General features: G+C 40.3%; 1 protein-coding gene across 1 annotated transcript in view; it reads right to left on the bottom strand.

Annotated features, from left to right (window-relative positions):
- Positions 1-1,452: 1,452 nt before the first annotated feature.
- Positions 1,453-19,269, bottom strand: part of zgc:158689 (I-BAR_IMD_IRSp53 and SH3_Irsp53_BAIAP2L domain-containing protein) — an 18,280-nt gene continuing 463 nt past the window's right edge. The window contains exons 2-15 of the mRNA XM_012865792.3: positions 17,709-17,875; positions 16,451-16,526; positions 16,294-16,380; positions 15,021-15,082; positions 14,746-14,817; positions 12,175-12,312; positions 9,821-9,973; positions 9,325-9,501; positions 7,398-8,028; positions 5,267-5,474; positions 4,936-4,998; positions 4,422-4,590; positions 4,285-4,325; positions 1,453-2,848 (exon numbers count right to left, since the gene is read on the bottom strand). Of these exons, the coding sequence (XP_012721246.2) occupies positions 2,776-2,848; positions 4,285-4,325; positions 4,422-4,590; positions 4,936-4,998; positions 5,267-5,474; positions 7,398-8,028; positions 9,325-9,501; positions 9,821-9,973; positions 12,175-12,312; positions 14,746-14,817; positions 15,021-15,082; positions 16,294-16,380; positions 16,451-16,526; positions 17,709-17,756 (1,998 nt within the window). The 5' untranslated portion in view covers positions 17,757-17,875 and the 3' untranslated portion in view covers positions 1,453-2,775. The remainder of the gene's footprint in view (positions 2,849-4,284; positions 4,326-4,421; positions 4,591-4,935; positions 4,999-5,266; positions 5,475-7,397; positions 8,029-9,324; positions 9,502-9,820; positions 9,974-12,174; positions 12,313-14,745; positions 14,818-15,020; positions 15,083-16,293; positions 16,381-16,450; positions 16,527-17,708; positions 17,876-19,269) is intronic.

Below are 19,269 nucleotides of genomic sequence, written 5' to 3'. Positions count from 1 at the left end.
AACTCTTCACGAGAGTAAACCCAAGCTACATGCCAACCAGTGCTTTGAGAATGACGCCAGAGAAAAACTTCTTTTGTCCATCACAAACATAAAAGTGTGGAGTTTGCACAACTCTGCAGGTCCTTTCTCCAGAACCATGTGCTTTTTTGTCAGGTGAGACTGTGAGTGAATTTATTGTGAGTTTTTAGGCATTAATACTCCAGATGCCTTCGGTGTGAAAGAAAGCCATTGTTAAGTTCGGTTGATGATTTGTGATGCTGTGGTCCTCTTTCTCTGGAACCTTATTGGAGTGTATGGCATTAAAAACTGGGATATTTCCAAGAAAAGGTTGGTGGAAACTACCAGTAAACTGAAAATATGTCATCAATGGGTCTTTAAACAGGAATATGTTCCAGATATTATGGACAAAAAAATTAAATAAAAGAACAAAAAACACAGAACTTACCTTCTTTCATGGTCACCTTAGTTTCCAAACCTAAATCCGATAGAAAACATGTAGAGCTAGTTCAAGAGAAGATAGTATAAGAGAGGATCCAGAACTCTGGACAATTTAGGTAGAATGTGTAAATTTACAAAACAAAAATACAACTTCTTTTTGTATGCTCCAACACTGGGAGGTTTTATTGCAGACTAAATGTTGTCATATTGTCAAAGAGGGTTGTGGAAAGTATTGACTGCAAGGGTGACTTATGGTTTCACTAGTAGGTTGATTTAAAATTATTATATTTCCAACTTATCATTTCCCCCTCTAAATAAATGTACCTTAGATTTTTTCAGTATGCATCTGCAATAAAATATTAAATCGTGAAGCTTTTCACACAGCTATAGGGTCCTAAAAAATCTACAAATTCTGTGGGCAGTATAGTAATGGTTTGTTTTGCAGGGGACTTCAATGGTGAACTACTATGAAGTACTGAACCACTGTCAGCGTGTGAATGTGTTCATGAATGGGTGAATGACTGAATGCAGTGTGAAGCTGCATTCAGAATACCAGTCCATGCATTTGTTACTTCAAGGCTGGACAATTGTAATTCTTTGCTATCAGGAAGTCCACAAAATGCAGTTCAAAGTCTTCAGCTGATCCAAAATGCTGCAACAAGAGTTCTGATGAAAATCAACAAGAGGGATCATATTTCTCCAATTTTAGCTTCCCTTCATTGGCTTCTTGTTAAATCAAGAATATAATTTAAAATTCTTCTTCTAACGTATAAAGCCCTTAATAATCAAGCTCCATCATATATCAGAGCTCTGATTACCCCGTATGTTCCTAACAGAGCACTTCGCTCTCAGGCTGCAGGTCTGCTGGTGGTTCCTAGAGTCTCTAAAAGTAGAATGGGAGGCAATCCTTGCATTATTTGCTGCAACAAAATAATTTTGTGCTGTTAATTATTGCTACGTACAGTCGTTAAGGCGCTGCAAGATAACAAAGACTGAATATAGAAAAGAAACATAATTTCACTTTGCACAAAGCGTGTTTTTATTCTCACACATCTTGAAATATGACTTCAGACGTCTTTAGTTTAACACCAACACTTGCTCAGACACAGGTCAACTTCCTGTATGCTTTCTCCTTCACTTTCATTGAAAACACTTCCACAGTGAGCTCAGTCATGTCCCCCTTCTCGGCTTTCACATCACTCTTTAAGATTCTGCTCAGTCGGGCTCGTTAACACGCATCAACAATCAGCTAGTCTATAGATGGTGGAAGAGCTTTAGATTCAGGTCTGAAAAGGAATCAAGATGTAAAATCCACAGACTAAGCATGTGAGCTCCTCATTCTTTAAACTATTAACCTTTCCAAACTAAAAAAAAGCACTTTACTTTTTAACATCACATTCCAGACCGTCTCCTATTAACCTTCACAGCAAATGAGTTTATAAATACTGTATTGGAGCCAAATTGTTATGATTAAAGAGAATGTTGAAAGAGATTCTGCTCTTTATATCCTGATTTAAGGTAACAAGTTAAAGTAAATCAGAATGCCTTCACTAACAAAAACAAATAGAAATGGTTACAGCAGCAGACATTTTAGAGTTAACTGGCATTATGTTTTAGGAATTGTGCATTTAGTCACTTTGTACGCATGGTTATCAAAACGAACAAATATATCAACTCATTGTCTCAGTTTCATTAAAATATGTCCTGTGCTTCATCTAATCAATTAGCTTTGTAAAATAAAACAAAAACATCAACTGCATTTAAATATCCACCTTCACTAAAATGCAACAAACATAGAAGCTTTTGTGGGAAAAAAAAATAAAATGCAGTAGAGAAGGAGCCTGTCCTTATCCCAATAATACTTCCGTGAGAAACGTGTAAAACCGTTTTCTTTAGGATCCAGTCCATAATTCATCAGAATTCAAACACTTTTGTGAATATGGCACACAATAAAAAGAAAACACAGAACAAACAAAAGGCACCCTTCACATCTCAGAGCCAACCAGGACAGCTTAGCCACTTTTTTTTTTTTTCCTAATAAGATGCAGCGTGATGCTCTGAAACACAAGGAAACCATCAAATGTACAGTTTATCTTAATAAACACGTTTCGTTCATACTGAAATCTCAGGTGTTACAGTTAAATTGAAATCACATAAACAACTTTGAGCTAAAATACATGGTTTTTTTTTTAAACATTGGGAATAAATGTTTTACACGATTCAACTCAGAAAAAAAAAAATGAGAAAAGTTAATCACAGTTTGTAAACAGTGTGCCGTTTCCAGGAGTCAACCTGAGGATTGCTGAACTGATTACGGATCACCAAAAGCTGCTGCGCTCACTCGATAATGGGAGCCGAGCGATCGTTGGTGACGGTTTTTCTCAATCGGATGTGGGCAAATGGATTAGGCCTGCGACAAGGAAGCAATGAACATCCAGTTAGCTAATGTGAGGTGGTACACTCAGACAGTGCATTTGATGGAGGGAACTCATAGAAAACTAACTGCAGGGTTACAGGCGTTCTGAAAGGAATATGGAAAGTTTTATCTTGACTAGTTTTATCTTGAGTAGAATCAGTATTGGCCAATCTTGCCCTCTCACAATGTATGTTTTGGTCTTGGGTCTCATATATATATATATATATATATATATATATATATATATATATATTATATATATATATATATATATAGATAGATATATATATATAGATAGATAGATAGATAGATAGATAGATAGATAGATAGATAGATAGATAGATAGATAGATAGATAGATAGATAGATAGATAGATAGATAGATAGATAGATAGAGGTATATACCCTCACACAAACACACAGCTGGGGCTGGGTTTTCATATGGGCCATATGGAGCCCACTTAAATATGTTCTTTTTATTTTATTATGTGCTTTTCAATTAACAAAAGTTAAAATGTTTGTTACAACCCCTACTCACTTTAGACAAAGAGAGGGAAATGTTGTACCACTCCTTTCTTTTTTTTAAAAAAGGAGAAAGAAGTACAAGAAGAAAGAGGAGAGGATGCTGTCACCAGAAAAGGGGATAATATGTATTCCTGGGTTCAGGACCATGAGCATTCCTGATAGTCACATTTTAAATTAATAAAGAAAGATGTTCCTTCTGACAGCTTGTTCCAAGGATGCAACAACAACCCCAAACATATAGCCAGAGCTGTAATAGAATAATTATTGTGTTAGAACAGCCCAGTCACACTGCAAAAATGGATCTAAAAATAAGTAAAATGTTCTTGAAGTTAATGTATTTTTCCCTGATTTGAGCAGGTAAATACGATTATCTGCCAATGGAATGAGTATTTTGATCCCTAAAATAAGATAATTAGACATCTTGCACTTGAAATAAGATGATGGAGATGATTGTTCCTATTTTAAGTGCAAAAATCTTATTCCATTGGCAAATCAGATTATTTACCTGCTTAAATTAAGGATAAATACACTGATTTTAAGAACATTTTACTTATTTCTAGTTCCGTTTTTGCAGTGCAAAGTATAGACCTAAATTGGAGAATCTGCAGCAAATAAACAGCGTTCACAGATTATCCATGAAATCTGATTGAGCTTTAGCTAGTTTGCTCTAAAAACATGCAAAAAGAAACATGTCACAAGATGTGCAAGCTGGTAGAGATATACCCCAATAGCCTTGGAGCTATAACTAAGGAGAAAGGACTGCAAAGAACTGACTACCTTGTATGCTTTCACTTTATGAAGTTATTTTTCCTCACCAAATTAACAGTAATTCACAAAGTCCAAGCATTTTGTGTTCTTTTCTTATGAGGTTTTCTCGTATCTCCTGTAAGTTGCTTAAAAAATTACCTGGTGGGCGATGGTGGGGAAGCCGTTAAATCTGACGTGATCTGCAAACCAGAGGAAAGCAGTCAGTCGTCTACAACATGAATCTCATTAAGGCATGACTCTATGAGGACACTTCCACAAGTTTAAAAGTGTCTCACCTTGTTGCTGTCGGCCATGCTGTAGGGCCGCGGGCGGAAGGTGCTGACCCTCTGAGGAGGAAGGGAGCGCTCCTCCTCAGACTCAGGGGTGAGGGCGGGGAGACCTGCAGACACTAGTTTGTCAAGCTGTCCGGTGCTGGTGCTGTTAGCCTTAGATAAAAGGAGAGATCTGCAGAGGAAGGTCAAATGGAGAGAAAAGAAAGACAAACATCTGAATAAAACTGAAGAAATGTTGACTTTGAGTGAAGTCATGAACAAACTTTCTGCTTTTTTGGAAATTGGTAAGATTGGTTTGGGCAGAAGACGACAAGAAGATAAACTGAACCTAAATCTGTTACGTCCTGGTTTTCTGCGCCTCTGTGTGAAAGATGCTTAGATATCATGTAAGGAAGAGGTTTGACATCAAGAGGACTAATAATAGTTTTGAACCAAACACATATCTACAAACTACAAAATATTGCTGCTAAACTGAAAATAGAAACAAGTGAACAGGAGCGAGGAAATTCCGGCGTACCCTTCAAGGCGATCCGTTCTGCTGTGTTGTGGTTGGGTGTAGGAGAAAGGGAACCAACCTTTCCTGAAAAAAAAAAAATGGAATATTTTAGGCAGCCAGACAAACCAAACAGCATAGGAGGTTTTTCTAACGAACATATGAGCAATATGGCTTATTGCTTAGGGAGGCCAAGTCCAAAGGGTGCCACAAAAACATGTGAAACATGACTCTATTCTACTGACTCTAAGCACTCTGGATTACATTTAATAATCTTTCTTAAATGCTTTGACTTGTCAGATCAGAACTGCATGGTTGTACACGGTTCCTTTTGTTAAACAGCAGCACTTCATACCGTCCGGTGCGTTCGTTTTGACCGTAGTGCCACCCGTCTCTGGGCTCCGAGATGAGCAGGGTGATCTTGTCCCCGGGTAGGAAGTGAAGTAAGCAAGCCCCGCCTCCTAAATTTCCACCAGCACCTTCCGACGCTCCAGGTGTGTGTGCGAACAGGGCTTCAACATGGGTCACCCCAGATAGTGGAAGCACTCTAGGGAGACTGGAGCCTGTGATTAAAAAACAAGGTAAAGCAATGAGAAACAAGGTATTTTTTGTTTTAACGTGTCCTGTCTGGAGGTGTAGCACTAAGAGTAGCTTCCTTAGTGCCAAAGAGAACCCAACAGATTTACTTTCACAAGTGGAGCATTACTGCTATGGCTATAGTGCTCCGCTTGATACTGAAGCAAAAAACTTTATTGGTTATTATTTTTAGGATTATTTCAGGTTTAATGGAAATAGAAACAGAAAGGTAAAAGAGGAAGAAAGGAAGAAGAAAGATGAGGCAGCATGTTAAAAGGGAGAAAAGGTGATAAAAACAGAGCAGAGGAAAAAGAGAGTTCAAGATAACGTTCTCGGAGTCTGCTTCTACAACTGCAGAAAGAGATACAGAAAGAACAACAAAACCAACCAAAAAAGTATCACAGGTACAAAGTCCTATTTCCACCGACCTTACTTGATTTGGCCCGGCCAGCTCAGCTCTACCCCATTCGGTTTTATTCAGCACGGTTTGTGTTTCGACTGCCTAGAAATGCCTGGAAGAGGGAACCGCCTCCTGGGGGTGGCTTTAGATCAGGGGTCTGCAACCTTTACAAACCCGCAGAGACATTTTTGCCCTCAGTCCAGCAAAACAACATGTGTATAGAGTCACAAAAGCTACAACTCTTTGAAACAAGAGCTTGTTTTTATAGTATACTATAGGAAATTTGTTTAATTTTTTTAAATGAAAGATCAAGTTTGATTATTTAAACCACCAATATGTTTATATTTAGGTTTGATGCATTTTCCTCAATTGGACATTTGATTTTTATAGCAAATGGCATCAGAAAATGAAGAAGCAAGTTGTTTGCAACCTATTGCCAAAAAGATACTTCATTTATCTATAGTAAAATATTCAATACACCATTAGTTTCTTTCTTTCTGGAAATGTAATGCACACATTGCAGAACTAAATGCATCCTAAAGCTAGCAATTTTAAATTACCTTTACATTTAGAAACATTGACCAATTCCCCCCCCCCCCCCCCCCCCGCAATTTTGGTCTAAGTTTTTAAGAGCCAAAGCTGAAGGTATAAAGATCCACATGCGGCTCTGGAGCCCCAGGTTGCAGACCCCTGCTTTAGATGATAAAGGTTACCAGCAGCTTGGAATAACAACCTGCGTAAGCGCTCCTTTGAGCATCTAGGATGCCACAGCCTAACACTGAAAGAGCTCTTCAGCTCTGCAACAGCTCCATGCGTGGGGTGAGAGACATTGTCCATCAATGATGTTATTTTTCTTGATTTTCTTATAGTCGCAAATAGCGCAAACATTTTTTAACCGCAGTGAAATTGTTTTTTATACTTTGGATTTTGCACATTCGTGCTGCGAGATCTTTCGTCTCAGACAGCGGCTCTGCATTCTCCCACACACGGTGGACGGCTCGTCAGCCAAGAACACATTCTTCAACCAGACGCTCTTCAGAGACAAAACTTATTAGATATCAGTGAGTATAAAACGAGAGAAAGCTCGGTAAATTGGTGGATCTGATAAAGTGCGTCAGCGTATAGAAAGCTGAAGCGCCTTTTTTCCTTTTCTTTCTTTTCTTTCCTTCAGACGTGGTTCATAGTTTCTAAATTGTAACATTATATCTTGGTCTGACCCACTCCATTCGTGGTGGTCCTTAATATTAATGTCATCGCTCTTCAGTTTTCAGGACTTCCTCAGAGAAAACCTTCTCGTTTCTTCTCCCCCTTGGCCAACCACTGAAAAGCAGCACGTCATTCGACTCCGCTCGGTCTGACCCTGCTCTTGAGCAGGGCCGGAGAAACCCGGGCTGGCCCTGAAAAAAACCTGTTGTTGAAATGCTCGGAAAGCGGGCGAAGCGGAGTAGAGCGTGCCAAAACTGGGGCGGTGGAAACAAGGTTTATGCAGAGAATCATAACAGGATCTTACCCTGAAAGCCTCCCAGCCTCATTTCACTGGCAGGCCTCCTGGGCAGGGGCAGAGTTGCGGTAGCAGACACGTCCCCCGACCTAAGCAGCCAGGGATTGTGCGATGGAGACAGAGTGTGGCTTCCTCCCGGTCCGACCTGCGGGTGCAGCAGCTGCACCGGGGTCAGAGCCCTGGAGAGAGGAGCGCTGTGGGACAGCGGAGGGCTGTGGGGAGCACTGTGAAGGATAGGGAGGGTCACGCCCTGCGAAGAGACGCTGTTCTGCGAGATCTGACTGAGGGACATCACGGTGGAAGGGATGAGGCACGGGGAGAGGTTGGACGTGTTCGTGGCCAGGAGGAGGGAGCCCTGCTGGGTGGAGGTGTTGGAGTTGGACGTTGCCGGGCTGCCATCAGGGAGGGGACTGGGCGAGGCGCTGAGGGGCGTGGTGGTGTGCTGAGGAGAAGCTCCACGAGTCGAGCCTCCAGCAACTCCACCGGCGGAGGAGGAGGAGGCGCGGAAAGTGTGAGGGGAGCCCTGAGGAGGACCGGTGTCACTGTGGGAGGAGGAGGATGAAGGGATCGATCGCTGCTGTGGCTGGGAGCGACTTGAGTCTCCATTCAGCATAGGAGGGACCTCTTGGACAGAAAGCCTCTGAAAATCCAACAACACTGATTGAAAACTACACACAATGTGCACAATTGTCTGATATACAGATAAATCTCCATTAATGTTTGTTTAAATATACCTGAGCAATTTGCACCATGCTTCTGGCACATGGCTGTATATTTGACCACCCATTATGGCAGAGTTAATTTAAACTGGGTGGATTTGCTCAAAAGGACCCAGCTTTAGAGTATATTCCATACTTTTTTTTTTTTTTTTTTAAAAAGGTGAGATCAGGGTTTGTGCAGATGCATTTTTGGGATCCTTCTCCTGTTGGAACATCCCGTTGATTCCACGTTTCAACCCCCCCAGCCAAAGCTTACATGCAAAGATTAAAGAAACTTGGTCGTAACGTTCAGGAAGAATCCAGGAACCACCAACGCTCAGTCTGACCACAAAACTGCTGACACACCAGAATCAGTGCGCATGGCGCGCCTGCTCCAAAACGTAAAACATTTAAGCTTGACTGAAATCTGCAACTGCCCATGTGAACAACTTAACACCTTCTGGAGAAAAAACATCCATGGTCTGATAAGATAGAGGTTAGGTTATTTGGTCAAAATGACCAGAAGTATGATTGGAGGAGTCAAGGCGAACGGTCAAACCAAATGGATCCACTGTTCAGCACAGAGTTGGATGCAACATGCTGTGGGACTGTTACCCTGCCAGAGCTACTGATGCAAATGCACAAAGCAGGTGAAAAATAAAGGAGGAAGTTGCCTTTCAAACTTTTCAACTTTACCTTGAAATTGAATCATGGAACCAAATGAGGTTTTCCAGGAGGAAAACTATCGCAAAAGCAAATTAAAGCTGAGGTTAGCGTGGATAAAGTAGGCTGACATAAGCCTTTTGGGATTTTGTTTCAAAAGCATTGATCTCAGCTTAAAAAGCATTAAGAAATTCTACATTTTGGGCCTACTTCTTGTTTTCAAAATGTATTTTTTGTTTCATCATTGTTTCCCAGTGGATGAAAAACAAGTTACAATCATTGAAAGAGGGAAATGGTTGAACAGAGTTTATAAACTTCTCTCCAGAACTGCTCTTTCTTGGATATCGTTATTGAGCGACTGGATTTGAACTTTTAACCATTCAGCAATTTAGCGGGAACTTATGAGCAGTTCAAGAAGTTATTTCCATATGAACAGATCACAGATAAAAAGACATCTTCAATGAGAAAGAACCAAAGGCTTTTGACGAGGCTTTGTAAGCAGTCGGTGTCAAACATTTATTTAAGTAGGTATGTCTGCCGTGGCAAACCAGGAATTAGGCTAAACTAAATCTGACCTGCTCTGGCTGAGCAGTGCCCAGCTTGGTGTGACGGAGGACCTCGGCTATCCCAGCAGCCCCGGGGTTTTGCGGCGCTGTGTGACGCAGCAGATTGAGGGCCCGCTCCGGGAGCTTCGTGGGCTGAGAGCACGACAGCTGCCAGGACGACAGTTTCTGCGACAGGAGCTCTCTCACCTGGATCACGACAGAAAACACAACATCCTGAAGCAGATCCCCGAGCTTTCAGTTTCCACCTGTGCTCCCTGATGTCACCATTAGAGAATACATGTCTTTCTAAACTATTACTTGATTTAGACTAAAGTTACTTAAGAATGAGACGAACTGTTTTCAGCCGTGAATTGCTTCACAAAACCAAGTCTACCTTGTAAATTTTGCAGAAAGATGAAGGGTTTACGTGCAGATGCATGCCTGTTAGCATCGAATTAATCATTAATCTCTCATTCGGATGACAAGGAAAGAATGGCATAACAGTAAGTAAATGTGAGCAGGTCACCTTGGAGTGGTAGTTTATGAGCAGCTTGGTGACGCAGCACTGTCTGTCCACCAGGAAGCAGTATCTTCTCCTCTCCTCTGTGAGTGCAGACTTGTATCCTGTGGCCACCAGCGTGTCCAGCTCGCCTTGTCGCCGACTCATCAGCTCCACAAACTGAAGGAAAAGCCTCATAATTTTACTTCACGCCTCAGAATATGCATGTATTTGAAACAACAAAAGTGATCTTTAATGTTAATTATAATTAAAAAAAAGGCTAGGTAAATTGATATTTTTATTTATCTCTTCATTGTTCACCCCATTCAACTTTAAGTGCTTTCAAAACAAGCCTTCACATCCTTTTTGCTTGTTTTGTTCATGAAAATAAAGTTATTTAATGACACTGAAACAACAAAAAGCTAAATTTTTATGCATTTAATTAAAAGGTATCAACAAATATGTATGTTCACACTGACGAAAACATTAGGAAACTCTGCCCGCCTATTTGTTAGAGTCACCCCCTTTGGTTGAAATAACTTCAGCGTGACGCTTCTTGTAGCCATCTGCCAGCCTCCGGCAATGATGAGAGAAAGATTTGCTCCACTCCTCACAAGGCTGGCAAAAAACGCCTGAATTCAGACGGCCATTGTCCTGAAGCACCTACAAATACACAATATAATTCACGGTGTATCTCATGGTGAGCAGGTCCTGCTGCAGGAAGACGTTCCCAAACATGCTTAAAGGTCCAGACCCGGGTGTGTTGGCAGCTGTTTTGAATGTCCTCCACTTGCAGCCTGTTTTCTGAACAGCTGAATGCTGGACCTCTTTTCTTCCTTCTTCAGAGATATTTTTATATCTCTCAGCAGAAGCTCCTATGGTCTTGTTTCATACAAATACTTAATTACCTTACTTAAGTAGACATTTCGCTTATTTAACCCCCTTTTTACTCCTACTCCTTTCATTTTCATGCAACTATCAGTACTTTCTGCTCCTTACATTTTGAAAATTGTCTTGTTACTTCTATTTAGTTTCAGCTTGATTTTGTTCTGGCTTGTCAATAAAAAACAAAATAAAAATATTCAGATAAACAGCACTACCCGTACAAAGTGATTTTGTTTGTGGCTAGAGGCAGAAGTGCACAAAGTTGTTTGCCAAACGCCCCAAAAAAACTTAAGAAGAAGAAAACTTAAAAGAACATTGCATTGTTATGATTATTTATTTTCCCTATTTTAATTTTTTTTATTAACCGCTTCGATTAATCATTCATTTTGACAACACTGCCTACTGTATCCAGACAACCATACAAAGGTAATTGTTATAAAAGGTAATCTTCTGCCCTAATCAATTCCTGTAGCTACGCTTAGATGTTCATTTATATTCCAATAATAACAAGTAAAAGGTTATTGATGTCTCTGAAGTTTGACTTTTTGCACCGATACTCATAGTCAACCAGACATCAGATTTTCTGCTCCATGAAACCCATGTTGATGCATTATACTAAATATATTTGCATTATACTAAATGGTTCATTTTCAATTGACATATACGTATGTGAGTGAAACAGCCAATCCCAATTTTGTTCAATCTTAACATCATACTATACGATCATAGTAATAATGGCCTTTAGAAATATGTCTTTTTTTTCTTCTACTTAAATGACTTTTACTTTAAAAGTTGTTTTAAAGCTGGTACTTTTATACTTTTACTTGAGTAAAGGGTTTGAGTTGATACTTCCACTTCTACAGAAATATTTTTAAACTCTAGTGTCTTTACTTCTACTTTAAATGTGAATACTTCTGACCCCTCTGCTTATTTCTGAAGTTAGCAGGCAGCTCTTTCCGTCTCATCTTGGTGTTCCTCCTCGCCACAGCAGTCAGGAGGGAACTAAACATCTGAGGTTTAAATGAAGCAAACCTACTTGAAGGTGCTGAGCCATAATGTTCTTGTCCTGTGTACCTGATGCGATAAACCTGGGTAGTTTTGGTGAATTTAAGTGTGAATGTGTGTGTGGGACGGCTGTCCTAATATTCCTCACTTAAAATAGTATCTATTTACATAAATGTTAAAATAGGTGTTTTAGTCAATTTGTATTTATTTTAGTTTTATTCCCCAGTATAACTTTAATACCAATAATGTTCATCTCAAAAACATGTCAGGAAAAAAAGAAAACTGGTTTGTAGTTGTTTCCTGTAAAATCAGCTGAGTCAGATTGTTCTTTAATCGTATTCTGGCCCATTTCACACAAACGCTCACCTAAATCTGCAGCGTAATCTTTTGCCAATCCAGAGAAATCTTTAGGATTGGTGAAGTGAACGAGGTCGCTCTCTCCCTAACAAACTTTATTTGGCAGCGTTTCAGTCCTTTTAACGTCACTTTACCTGCATCTCTCTGTCCCCATATTTGTTTGGGTGGCGGCTGCCCTGGCTCTTCCTGCGGAGTTTCTTCAGCTGCGACTGGCAGCGCTCGATCGACTCCGACTGAGACCTGCGCTCGCTCTGATATTTCTTCAGAGTGGCCTGAAAGCAAAAACCAAAACAAGAGTCAGTCACAGTCTTTGATTAAATTAATATTTAAAGTAAACAATGCAAGCCTGTCTGTACATTATGACAATCAGCAGAATCCTTTGTGCACTCCCTTTTTTCTGTTTTCTTTCTGTAATCTCACATGAATACGGTGAGGAGTCATTAAAAACAGTAGAGGAGAGAATACTTTCCTTTTTGAGCTTATACTGTATGTTTTAGGGCATTTTAGCGCTAAATGAGCCAAGGCCCTCACCACAGACCTATTGAGTTTACTGGATGACATGTTTGTGTGTAACTAGTCTGAACAGTATGTTTGGGTTTCTTGTACAGTAAATTATTATTAAGGTGATTTGGTGAGCCCTGCCACTGTGATAGAATTATTATTACTATGTCTACATATTTTATGTTATTTACTATTTTCACTTCGTTTATCGTATATATTTACTCTTTACTACTAAGAAGTTTTAAGGTTTTAAGCAGAGAAATATGTTGTGACTATGATAAGTGTTTTTATGAACTCTTTTCAGCCATCTGGAGTGCTGCACTGTGTGAACTGCTTGTTTTTATCTGGAAGGTCACAGTTATTTTGCTTATCCCTACCCCTTAGATTCAAAATGGAACCAGGGATTCCCTTTCCTAATAAATAGAGAGGGGGCGACGGATTTGCTTCAGATCGGATTTGGACATCTGTATTAAGCATCTCCGTTCGATCTCCTTGCAAGATTATTTGAAAATCAATCTCATTGTTGTCTCTCCTTCTTGTGTTGTTAATGAATGTTTTAGGTGTTTGAACCTGACACACTGTCTGCAGTGCTAACAGTGAGCTTTAGAGATTTTCTATTTGAAACTAGATTTTTTTTCTAAATATCTATTACTTCACAATGACAAGGCAACATTTTCTTTTTCTTTTTTTCTTTTTTAAAAAGATGTACATTTCTTTACCATTAGTTTGTTAATACACTGTTGTTTTATAAGTATTTTCACATGTTGCGTGAAGCAACTTTGGCAACAGTCACAGTCTAAAATGATTTTGGGCGTGTCTCTACAAGCTTTACAGGCCTGTTTTTAGGTATTTTCCTATTTTCCGATATTTGATTGCTGTCATTTTATTCTCTATGCAAACTAGTCCCCACAGCATGATGGTGCCACCGCCCAACATCATCTCTACTGTGAAGCAGTGAAGATGATGTTAGCCAGGTGACGAGTAGTGCCTGTTTGTATCCAGGCATGAGGCTTGGATCTCAGGCCAAAGGGTCCAGTTTTGGAGTAATCAGAGATTTCTGTTTCTCTTTCTCTGAAAACTTTCATCCATCCATCCATGAATACCCACTGATGCAGTCATTGGGTGAGAGACAGGGTTCACCCTGCACAGTAAGCCAGTCCATCACAGGGCAACACACAGAGACACAATGGACTAACAACCATTCGCGTACACAATCATACCCAGGGATAATTTAGAGGGACCAATTAACCTAACAGTGTTGTTTTTGGACGGTGGGAGGAAGCTGGAGTACCTGGAGAGGACCTACATATATACAGGCAGAACATCCACACTCCATGAGGAAAGGTTTGAAACACAGGACTTGCTTGCTACAAGGGGACAGTGCTACCAAATGCACCACTATGCAGCCCTGTGAAAATCTCCAAGGTGTTTTCTTGGCTAAAGTCAAGTGTGCTGCCGTGCTTCTTTAAGTAATGAGGAACTTCCGTTAGTCCCCTCTACTACAAAGGCCTAATTAGTGGAGTATATTAGCAATGGTTGACCTTCTGGATGCTTCTATCTACTCAAGAGAACACTTGGGGTCTGCCTTTGTGACCAGCGGGCTCTCTGTACCTCTCTGGCTAAAGCCCTTTTTCCCAGCGTGCTCAGTTTGGTCAAGTGGGTCAAATCTGGTGAGTGTCCCTGTCCCTCCAAGCTTCCTCGCTGTCCAAATACCTGAGGCCACAGAACTTTTTTGGACTGGTAAATACTGTCAAACATTTTGTATCCTTCCCCAAATTTGGATTTGATCGTTGTCCTGGAAATACATAATCTGGTTTCAGATACAGACAACTGTTTTCCTTTCCAAATCCCGTCCAATCAACTGAATTTAGCACAGATGGAGCGCAATCAAGTTGCTGAGGCCACCTAAAAAGATCAGATGAAATTCAAGTCACCTAAAATTAATTAATTTTATGAAAAATATACTTAAAAGGTTTTGAAACAACTATGTAAGACAACAAAACAAAAACTGTGATGGGGTCTAAATATTTGTGTAATGTTCTGAGGAGTTTGTGTTTAATGTTTAGCGTTACCAATCGTAACTGATCAGTAATCTCCCAATAATCTTTAAATATTCATTTTCAAGTCTTAACAAACATCCTTGTTGCACTGCTTTCTTGTGCGTCTGTGCTTTAATTCACTGAAAACCAACAACATGAACTCACTGTGAGGTATTTAATGTCCAACTCCAGCTTCTGCTCCAACTGGGTGAGCATCTCAGAGTGAAACAGCTTTAACTGTTGAAGAAGTGAAGCAATACTTTAACAGGTTTTCTAAATGTCACAAACATTTTACCAGAGAAATGTTGGCGCGTGACAGATTTTGACGTATTTATCGATTAAACCAATTTTTCCCCTTATAGTTTAAACATCGAACATTGTTTCTAAACACTAAAACAGTATTTAATTTTACAGAACGAGGATGTAAACGGCAGTCTCACCACATCTTCCAGCTGCACCTGAATCTGCCTGTGCACCTCAGCCATCTGAAACAATGTGTCCCCTAAGCGTGGCACAGCAAAAAAAAAAAAAAAGGTTATCAACATAATCCCAAAAGTGATGCATTATCTGATAAATTTGTTTATAAAACCCTTAAATATGAAAAACAAGTTCCCAACACTGTGGTAAATTGGGGATATAGCTTCTCCCTTTGTGTGATGGTTGCATAATCCTTCAATCTAACTCAACTGTAATTGTACACAAGCAGCAGCTAAGATTATTTCTGAAGATGAGATACTGTTGTTTTGTTAGCACTGTTATAGAGCAGGACAGAAGCAAAAATAAAACAAAAAACAGCTAAAACCTGAATCTTTAGTTGATTGTGTGTACAAGCCAGCGTTAGCACTGTAGCACAGATAAGCTGCTGCAGGAAGTTAGAAAAGCAGCATTTTAAAACAGCTTTGAGCCATACCATCATATTTTTTGCCCTTCGGATACAATTTAGGTAGGTAATAAAATTGAATGCTTAAAAGTGTCCACATTGCTGTTGCTTTCCTGTCTAGAAACAGTCTATTTAGCTCCGCTTTTAGTTTAATTGTCAATTTATTTATCAGCAATTTATAACTGATTATACTATCTCTGGTTTAAATTTTCACTATTTTAGAAAATGTGTTTTCCTATTTATGTTGTATTATTCAATTTGTATTATCTATCTTTTTATTTATTTGTCTACCGGTAGCTTTTTTTAAATAAAAGATTTGAGTTTTTTTCTTCAACTTGATAGTTAGGTGCTACTTAACTCTAAAAAGCATCAAAATTAGTGTTTGCAATGAAACGGGGACAAGTTCAGGGAATATGATCACTTTTGCAAGGTGATTTGCACGCATGGCAGCAGCTCAAGAGAGGAACCCAACGGGCCAATCAGGAAGCATCAGAAGTTGTTGCTCCGATACAGTTGATGAACAAAGTGTCGGCCAGTGCAAGCCCCTCCCTCGGTCACACGGCGCTGTAGTATGTGGTAGCTGGCAGCTCGCCCTCCGACACTCCTGCCTGCCTCCCCCGCCGTTTTCAGCATTACAATGAGATCATGTGGTGTTGTTAATCTCCCAACAATGGTCCTACTCTCTCCCTTTCCCCTCTGTTTCCCTCACAGCGTTTCCCCATCCACTCTCGTCTTCATCTCCACGCTCACAAATACAAGCAGCACTCCCTGCATGCTGAGCTTCACCGCTTCAACCGTCAGAAACTGCACCAGCTCGGAAAGCAGAGACTCACCCAGCTCTTTGGAGCCCTGGCTGTCACTGGCCAGCTCTCCAAGTTTCACCAGAGCATCAAAGTAGCCCTTAGCGGCCACCGTCACTCCTGCAGAACAGAGTACATGTTAGTTTATAAAAGCTAGATTATTCTGGCTCCTCTGAGGAAATGGACCAACCTGTCAGAGCTTTCTCGTAGTGTTTTCCCATGGTCACAAAGTTCTTCAGACTGGGGTTGAACTGGTCCAAAATGCCCTGTTGGCACACACACACACAGACGGCACAAAAATCTGAATGCTCAAAGGGAGAGTTCAGGATTGTTGAAGTGAGGTTTTGTCAGAAGGTTTTAAATAGCGAATATCTTACCAGCAATATAATATAAAGCTCACTGTGCCTTCATTCAGTGAATCCAGATAAGCTGGGCCCAGAGGCTGAAGCTGTTAGATGGTCGAGACCAAAGCGGACTTCTGTCCTCTTAAAACAACGGAAACTCAGAAATGGTTTGGGACTGGAATAAAAGCGGTTTATTTGGTCTTCTCCCATTAGATTTAGCCTCAGGGACCTGATGTGGCACAACTACATGTCACAACCAGTATTTTTCCAGCACTTTTTTAATAATCATCTTTATTTAAGTGTATGTGATGGACGGTTGTACTGAAACTGAATTTTTGATTGCAATGCAAATTGTAGTTGACAATAAAATTGATTGATTGATTGATTTAATTGATTGTATGTGGGATTGCAAAGCGGCACGGTTAGTAGCGCTGTTGCATTGCAGCAAGAAGGTCCTGGGTTCAAATCCCAGCCTGAGATCGTTCCCTATGCGTGTGTGAGTTCTCTCCAGGTACTCTGGCTTCCTCCCACAGTCCAAAATCATGACTGTTAGGATAAACAACATGCTGACACGCCTAAGCGAGGACAATTAACCTGTGTGTCTCTGTGATGGACTGGTGACCTGTCCAGGGAGTCCCCCGCCTCTCACCCAATGACCACTGGAGTTAGGCATTACAAGGTAATTTCATAATAATTTACTTTCTAGGACTTAAAAAGTACTCCCCTGAAACCTTTGTTATTTGCTGGAACTAACCAGGTACTTTGCCAAAACTTTGGGGTTACTTTTGGGGAAAGTGACCGACAGGTTCCATGAAAGATACAGGAAAGTACCTTTCAAAGTCTGGAAGCATGTTTTTAAGAGAGCGTATGTGGCAAGTTTCTGTAAAGCTCTGTAAAATATGCCGGTGCTATCCTGAATTGATGCTAAATGGTGACCCCAAGAGTGGATCTACTGCAGCTAATTGATCCCCTGCTTATAGCGCTTTAACAGAACCTCAGTGCTAAAACCCTGAACCAGCGCCTTAAATCCTTCCCACATTAGGAAAAGTGCACATATTATTGTATAAGAGTGGATCCAAATATGAAAGGCAGCAAAGTTCTTACCTTGTAGACATTTTCTGTCATCTTGTTGATCTCTTCAGTTCTGGACATTTTTGATTCTCTCACAGACCTGCAGCTGCTGATTGTGCCTTCGTTCTCCTTTTCCTTTTCTTGCTCGGCTCTCTACACTTTACAGAAGTCTCAGATCCTCTGAAGGAGAAGAGATGGACCTAGTTTTGAAGGACAAACACATCGCATTTAATCAAGAGATGTCTAAAGAGTGTCTGTTGGAGACTTTTAAGATTAATTTCTGTTTATGAATGTTCTGCCTTTTCTCTTTAAGGAGGGATTTAAATGGGAGGGCCGCCGTTTAGACCATCAAAACAAGCGACAAGCAGCGTCTTGGGTTTCATCTGAGGACAATTTTATTTTCACACGGGGCTGATCTCTGTTTTTCTGCATTATCACTTCACAACCCAAATATTTCTCCAAGATTCATGTGCCAATCGAGCGCAGATGAGAACAATGGGCTCCTCCAGTCTGAGTCACAGGTGTCAGAGCGCTGAATAAACAGGCGACATCTACGTTTCCTCCGCAGAGTGGGGTAACGAGCCGCCCCGAGGGGTCAGAGGATTTCCAGTCTGAACTGAATGGTAAAAAAGACTCACCCGGTTTTCCCTGGGTACCCCTCCTTTGTAATCACAGCGAGATTACAGAGAAAATGTTGACCCAGATCAACTAATGCTACAAGACACAAAGAAAACATTTCCAGACTCTTGCACATTAGGGCTGCCCTGGTGAAATCTGTAGTTTCTCGTCAGGGAGAAAAGGAGATAGAGAAGTGGGAGTTTTTGTTGAAGCTCTGTCTCTTTTTAAATAGTTCACGGGGCGTCATGGGTGAAGCTTTTAGGTGAGAATATTCTAGCTTCGTTAGGGTTAACTCTGAGAAATAAAGTGCTGCTTGTTTGAGGAGGCGACAGGAAAGGTCTGCAGGTGGTTGGGAAGTGATACAGAAGGTGCATTCATGAGATTATCTTATAAAGGAAGGAAAAACTGCTTTATTTAAATACATGGATTACAAAGCAAAACATTTAGCTTTTGGATAAATAAACTAAATCTATTTTCTTATCAGAATGCATTTAAAAAACTATAAAGGTGCTAAAAATCCAGGAAAGACTGTCAAAATAAACGTGTTTCTGCAAAAAAAAAAAAAAGTAAATTTTCGATTTTGCAAGGGACATTTCCTTTTTTCTGTGGCACCACCATCAGATGTACATGCATTTATATTTTGCATAATCAGTGAGCATTCTTACATTAAAGCCACAGCAAGAGGCTACAAGTAAATCCATCATTCCTGCAGCTAAGGCTGCATTGGCTGCACTTAAAAAGGTTTTCTGAAAATGCACAGAAGTCTGCTTTTATTCTCTTCATTAAGATAGCAGTGCAGCAGGTGTTTGCGGTAACTTTCCTAACATGCACTCTAATGTTTTCTATGCCACAGTTCAGTAAAGTAAAAGCTGAACTCCAGCTCTGAGCTCAGCTTGTGTAACAGAAACAAATAATTGAGCTGAATTAAAGAAGAAGAAGAAGAAGAAGAAGAAGAAGAAGAAGAAGAAGAAGAAGT

Source organism: Fundulus heteroclitus, chromosome 3, assembly GCF_011125445.2.
Source record: "Fundulus heteroclitus isolate FHET01 chromosome 3, MU-UCD_Fhet_4.1, whole genome shotgun sequence".
NCBI lineage: Eukaryota > Metazoa > Chordata > Actinopteri > Cyprinodontiformes > Fundulidae > Fundulus > Fundulus heteroclitus.
Note: the sequence above shows the minus strand (reverse complement) of the source record. Positions and strands in the feature narration are given on the sequence as shown.